The 6,754-nt window shown below is 44.5% G+C and overlaps 1 protein-coding gene and 1 non-coding gene across 4 annotated transcripts; one reads left to right on the top strand and one right to left on the bottom strand.

The window, feature by feature from the left end:
* The first annotated feature begins 217 nt into the window (after positions 1-217).
* On the top strand, positions 218-289 carry TRNAP-UGG (transfer RNA proline (anticodon UGG)). Its single transcript has one exon. It is a non-coding gene; the product is annotated as a tRNA-Pro (tRNA).
* A 2,823-nt stretch (positions 290-3,112) lies between these two features.
* LOC136531622 (superoxide dismutase [Cu-Zn] 4A-like) lies at positions 3,113-6,416 on the bottom strand. Of its 3 annotated transcripts, none has more exons than XM_066524273.1 (8): positions 6,266-6,416; positions 4,939-5,026; positions 4,744-4,845; positions 4,543-4,638; positions 4,319-4,350; positions 4,162-4,237; positions 3,449-3,502; positions 3,113-3,348 (listed from the first exon to the last, which is right to left on the bottom strand). In XM_066524273.1, the coding sequence occupies exons 2-8, from the start codon at positions 5,012-5,014 to the stop codon at positions 3,326-3,328; spliced, it is 459 nt and encodes a 152-aa protein (XP_066380370.1). In that variant the 5' UTR covers positions 5,015-5,026; positions 6,266-6,416; the 3' UTR covers positions 3,113-3,325. The 3 variants fall into 3 exon arrangements, with proteins under 3 accessions (XP_066380370.1, XP_066380376.1, XP_066380381.1); XM_066524279.1 differs by lacking the exon at positions 6,266-6,416 and adding an exon at positions 6,137-6,161; XM_066524284.1 differs by lacking the exon at positions 6,266-6,416 and adding an exon at positions 5,953-6,118.
* Between the last annotated feature and the right edge of the window lie 338 nt (positions 6,417-6,754).

The following is a 6,754-nucleotide window of genomic DNA, read 5'->3' as shown; positions in this document are numbered from 1 at the left end:
GTCCGTTGGATTGAACTCACACCAGATATTTTACTTAGTATTTTCTTTTGGCCGATCTAAACGTATTCTGAACCGGCATTTTGATCAGACACAGGTGACTCAACCCCTAACGTTGACATGAGTTACAAAAAAAAATGTCGACATTGGAAGTTAAAAAATGGCGGATGCTGAAAGGAGCATAGTGTTGTATATAACCCCCATTCTTTCTCCGCAAACAGGGCATTTGGTCTAGTGGTATGATTCTCGCTTTGGGTGCGAGAGGTCCCGAGTTCGATTCTCGGAATGCCCCTTTTCATACTTTTTTTTCCTGTTCCCTGTCGGTACGGCACTTCGTTCTTTCCTTTTTTTTTCCTGCTCCGTGCACCTGCCTTACACCCTCACCAATCGGTTGGATGTGGATCGAACCATCCACATGCAGCACAGCAGCTAGCAATTCTAGAACCTTCGACTACTACGGCGTGAGACAAAGTCGCCGTGGCCACCATCCCCTCCCCCAAGTTCCCATCGTTGTTCATCGGGGGAGACGGGCTGATCGAGCCACGCGATCGTCGCCGACGCACCTGCGCAGCGCCTTTTCTCTCCGACACAAAACGCCGGACTCCACACAAAGCGATCGTGCAATGGTCCCCATGGCGGCGAGTAGCGTGCCGAGGCCGGCGTCCTCTACCTTCACAACGACGGCGGCAGGCAGCGATCAGGATTCAGGCTCATCCCGCCCTTAGCCACCAACGAGGTGGCGCGGTCCGCGGGGGCGAGCTGAGCGTGGCGTCGCACGAGCATAGTCCCTGGGGCAGCTGGACACGGCCGCCACCGCGGAGGCGCAGACCACAAGCGCAGGCACCGAAGTGGCAGCGCAGTCGCCAACCAACAGCGAGGCGGCACAGGCGACTAAACGCGGCGGCGCATGGGCGTGGTCCCTCGAGGCAGCTGGACGCGGCCGCCGCCCTCCGGCAGTGCAGCTATGCAGCCTGTTCGTTTCGGTTGAATTGGTTTAGTCTTGGCTAACAGTACCGTCGGCTGGTTTGGTACGAGAGAAAAATACTGTTTAAACCGTGGATTATAAGCTAGATATGAGCGAATAAGCCGAAACGAAGAGGCTGATGCTGTTTGATGAAATGTGCGTGTCAGCAATTTCACATTTACACTCTGTAGAACTCAACCATCCGTAGGAACACCCTGATGCGATTTCCGTGGTATGACTGTGATGCAATATTGTATTTAGTTCACTTATCACCTGAATAAGTAATTATGCAAATTAGAAATGATGATAAACCTTATAGATGAATTTCTGTAGCAAAGGTAATATTCAGTGTTACTGAGAAATGTAGCATTTACACTTCTAGAAAAGCTTATTGTACAATAAGCGATGAGTACTTACTCCCATCCCAGTGTTCTCGACTAAAGCAGACATGCAAAGTTAATTTCGGTTTCTATGATTTTTTTATTCTAATTTGGGATCTGATGGTCTGATGAATTTTGTTTATAATGTTCAACTACAGCAACTTAAATGGGTTAGCAAGCCTTTGATCAGTACATCTGTAAAAAAACTGATCTGTTGATTTATTTAATGTGGAAGATGATTTCGATTTAGTTGTAGAATTTGGAAATTTTTTGAGTATGATAGATGGATTAACCTGATCTGTTTTGCGTTCATCAGTAACCATATGTCAATGGAGAGAGGAACATGCAGTAATGTTTGTGTGAAAAACAAAGCAATACATGCATCTGAATATTCATTTCACTTCCACTCTTATTTCTGAACTGATACACCATTTCTACTTTGGCTTCTCCATAAACCGAAATGGCTATGGCAGCACAGCAGCTTGCTCCTGAAGTGCTCTTCATTTCTGAACTGATACACCATTTCTGAACTGATTTCACTTCCTCAGGCATTGCCAGCGCTGCCAAGGTGCCCCCAGCTTAGAGCAACGGATCCGGCAAAGGACTTGTAATGGAGCTGGAGGAGGCTAAGAGAGAAAGATGCCATGCGGAAGCAAAAAAAAAAAAATCGATCCGTGGGGGGACGACGTCCCACCGGGTATTTCATCAAGAACAAGACCTTCTCACGCAGATCGATGATTTATTTACCAACCGGTCTAGCTTCCGTCGGCGCCACGCGGAAGCGGTGGAGCTTGTTTGGGAGAGAACTGGGAGAAGAAAGGGGCTGAGCGTCACGGACGTCAGTCAGGTAGGGTAAGAAAACAGAAGAATTTGTTAGTCTCAGCTATGCAATGAAGCTAATGTTCAGAATCTGCTTTGGCTTACCGTGTGCTGCACATTTGGTGCAGAGGTGCAGCTCGATCCGGCTGCATCACGCGGAGAAGAGGGCCACAGAGGCACAGACCCACACGGCAGGGAGCACTTCAGGAGCGAGCTGCTGTTGCTGCCACTGCCATAGCCATTCTGGTCTACGGAGAAGCCAACGAGGAAAACAGAGATCAGAAGAAAAAGAGGGAGATGGCGTCCATGTCCTTGTATTCTTGCCAATGGAGTCCAGCTGCTGTGGATTGCAGGGAGCAGCAAAGAATAGGAAGACATAAGCTGCCAGGCAGGTGCAAAATGCTCAAATTCCTAAACTCATTTTGCACTCTAAGTAAAATACCTTTCCCAAATTTGAAAATATCTACAGGGAGATTTAGGTGCTCAATTTGACCGAATGAACAAATGGCATGGGTTTTGAGTTTTCAATTTCAAAACAGACTAAGTTTCATAGTGATGCTATCCTGTAATCATGTTAGAAAACGAATTCACATAAATCCTTTGCACAGATCTAATACTACTAACCCTAACTCTAACATATAAGATGTTTAATTTTTGGAAATGCCTAATTTTATATCTGTACTCGTATCAAATGTATATAATAAACATACTACTAAGCTTGATATTACTGGTTCTGTAACGGGGCACCGCATGCTGCTGCGCGGCAACGCCGCGCATTGTTTTCTAGTCTCCACTGAAGACAGGCGATGCAGCCAGCGTATTTCAACAGCAAGTCAGCACTCAGCAGCAATCACGAGCTGCTGCTGCTGCTGCTGCTGACTGCATATCAAAACCAAGTCGCCACCATTGATTGCAACAACACGTTCCACAAAAGCGCATCGAAACGATAGGATGTTCTCAAAACCGACATGTAACACATACTCAGGCGATCCAGCATAGTCCAACACAGTTTAGTTCACCGGTTGCTACAGGTGCTTAATGACAAATACACCGATCATAGATCAGGTGCTCTTATTTCACGAGATCTCGGAATGTTCAGGCTGGTCTGTTGGCGATGGCAGAAGACGACACTCTCAGGCAGGCGCCTGAAGTCTGGCGATCATTTTCAGCCCTGGAGTCCAATGATCCCTGGAGTGATAATATAATGCGATCAGAAATCCAGTGTGTGTGAAAGAACAGGAAGCTAATCTGGCGTAAGGGAATGGAGCTGGGAAATGGGTGATCGTACCACAAGCAACACGACCACCAGCGTTTCCAGTGCTCTTGCTGAGCTCGTGCCCACCTGAATGTACAAACAGAAAACAAACAGTTGTTAAGCTTACTATCTGAGATGAGCCATTTTGGAGAATGGCTCTGAATAGAACCTAATAGTACAGACTTCAGTTTGAAAACTAAGGATAAGGCAACAAAATCTGGCAAAGTGCACAAACAAGGTGTTTAAATAGACAAATGTGGATTGATCAGCGACATCCACCATAACATAAACAAAGCTTTTACAAGTATTATATTCATAACCTAAACAAGATTAAAGATGGCATTGTGCAAAACCAAAGTTCTTATGAAAGAATTCAGATCAGCAGATCAAAGGATAGCCAAATGCATGACTCAATTGTAAGACACTAACCTAGTTCAGCTTATTTAAAGTTCAAATATCCTTTATCGTGACTTAAAAATGGCATAAAAAACTGGATTTTTTTAACGAAATTATGGGACAGTTCAAGCATAGCCTTGCCAAATTTCTCTCTCCACCATTTAATAATAAGATATAATTAGACACACTCTCGCAAGGATTTATTCATGTGATCCATAAACAGGTATATATAGTGATTATAGGACTATCTGAACTCAGAACCATTGTGAAAAACTTAGATTAAAACAAAGGAAAAGCACCACATTCAACACACAAAAGGCACAAGTGTGGACAGTAAATAACATCATTACCCTTTCCAAGATCATCAGGATCAGCGTGAACAACAACAGCTCTGCCAATGATTGAGTTTGGCCCAGTCAGTGGGATCTGAAAAAAATCATTAGCAGTGTTAAGGAGAAGGCTAGGGTGACATAGGAATCATAAGGGTCCACCCAAGTGTCTGATTACCTGGCTGTCGGTAACACTGATGTTAGCAACACCTGACAGCAGAGAAACAAACTCAGTGACAAGATAGTACATTATCATATACACAGCATGTGAACGGAATTATGGACTATGGCTAAAGGATCACAGAAGTAACACAGCTTCCTTAGCCCAAGTACTAGCGACCACCGACCAGCTACTACATGGTATGTAAAACAGATCAAGAAAGGAAGGGCAGAGATCATTACCATCTGCTCCAGCTGTCACATTTCCAAGATCACCGGCATGGCGGTTCTCATCTTCTGGTGCTCCATGCTCCTTGCTCGCAGGATTGTAGTGTGGTCCTTAATTATGAAACAAGTTCACCAACAAGTAGAAAGTTCAATGGTCGATAACTTAGCACACATCCTGATCACATAAGCAAGTCAAAGTAAAAGAAGCATAAATACCAGTAGAAATGCAGCCATTGGTGGTGTCACCAAGTGCATGCACATGGAACCCATGGAGGCCAGGATTGAGGCCAGAGACACTCCCGGTGACAGTGGTAGGGCCTAACAATAGATCCAACGAGCAGAGTCAACAAGGCGAAGACGACAATTCAATTGGATATAAAATACTAGATCAAAGAATATGTAGTGGCTTACCATCTCCCTCTTGGGTGAAGAAGATGGTGCCCTTGACACCCTCACTGCTACCAAGCACAGCAACAGCCTTCACCATTGTTTATGTGATCTGCAAACAACTCCACAAGTAACAGGGCATTTCAGTACGGGTAAAAGTAGCACAAACTACAAGCAAGCAGTGAGATATGTCGGTACATATTAGATGTTAACCCCTAGATATATAGCATCTACATAATCTCATCGTAAGTGGAAGATGGAATATTTTAAACAAAATACATGAGCTATGCCTTCATTTGTGACATCATCAAGACATCAAAAGTGAACCAAGAGGAAATATGAGACGCTATCACTATGTTGCAAGTGGCTGTTTCCATTTTTCCACATACTAGAGACCACACAGACCTGTACACTTATTCAAAATAACAAAAAAGAAAAAATGTATAACCTTTTCACACATGAAGAACACAACTCTAGGAGAATCACACCACACACAATTGGGTACAAATAATACACACAACTCTTTCTCAAAACAGAACTTCAAAAAATTAATCATGGAGGTAGAGGTGATTTCGACTGGTCACCTTGCTAGTCCAGTCATCCTACACATCCCCTGACAAACCATAACAGGATATGGGTATCCGAACCTATCTGATCAAACGTGCTCCAAATAGCTAATCTCAACAGGCAGAAATCATGATGCTATGACATCTGAACTTCTAGAAGTCAAACTGCATGATGCAGCCAGACTTTTTCTTGGCACAAATAGCGATACCAGTACGACCTTTGAAAATATCATTCTTTCATCAGATATTCTTGGTCAGGGGTAAAACTGAAGGCGTAGTGGTGATCCGGTTCATCATCAAAGCTAAAAACAACAGAAAAAAAAAAGTCTACAGCTAACACTTCCACAACAGTCTACGTACCAACATGAGACACCACCAGTCCATCACGAGTAGCATAAAGTACTCCAAGTAGGTAATATACACACGACCATTCATCCCAGAACAAGCAACAAGACTGAACAAGGGGACTAACATGACACGTATCTAGCGCTCCCAAAGTGCTTAATCCGGTGGAACGAAGCAAATCGAGTCCCACTACTTGTGACGCCTAGATGGGATTGATATGATGTAAGATCTAAACTAAGCTCGACGATCAATCGGAAGCTAACGAAGGAGGCGGAAAGGGGAAAAACAAAATAGAAGTGGAACCGCCCCACCGATCTGAGATCCAACCAACCGCAGCTACTCCGGGGTATTCGGAGACCAGGTTATACGAAGCAACAAGAGCAGAGTTGAGGCGATCGAAACCCCAGGAATCCGTGAGAGGGTTTTGGTAGGTAGCATACCTCAGGCGACCCCCGCGGCGAGGAAGGCGACGGCCTTGGAGTCTTGCGCTTCTGGAAGGCTCTCTCCCGAGACTGGGGGGTAGTTGGGGACTCGGGGGTTTGCGGGGAGGATGAGGACGCGCGCGTGTGCTGGATTTGTAGGCGCAGCCGAACAGAGCAGACAAGTTGCTGCGTGGCTATTCCGCAACGACCAGCAGGTACTGCCAATAAGATATTGTTACTAGTAGTACTATACGAGTGAATAGTTATTCTGCCACCCATTTCACTCAGGAAAATTTTACTACTAATCTTGCAGGGGAGGCATAAATATTATAAGATTATTTTTTCCCAATGTCTTTCTTTCAGTTTCTTTAATTTGTACGAGTCTCAACCCAAAAACTAGAATGGTTTCTATAGTATTAGTTGGGTACAAACTAAATAAAATGGTGATGTGTCACCAAAACAAAGAGAGAGAGGAGGAGGAAATGATTTCTTATAAATAAAAACTAA

The sequence above is a fragment of the Miscanthus floridulus genome, chromosome 2 (genome assembly GCF_019320115.1).
Source record: "Miscanthus floridulus cultivar M001 chromosome 2, ASM1932011v1, whole genome shotgun sequence".
NCBI classification, from domain to species: Eukaryota; Viridiplantae; Streptophyta; class Magnoliopsida; order Poales; family Poaceae; genus Miscanthus; species Miscanthus floridulus.
The sequence above is the reverse complement of the archived record's forward strand: the minus strand, read 5'-3'. Positions and strand labels throughout refer to the sequence as shown.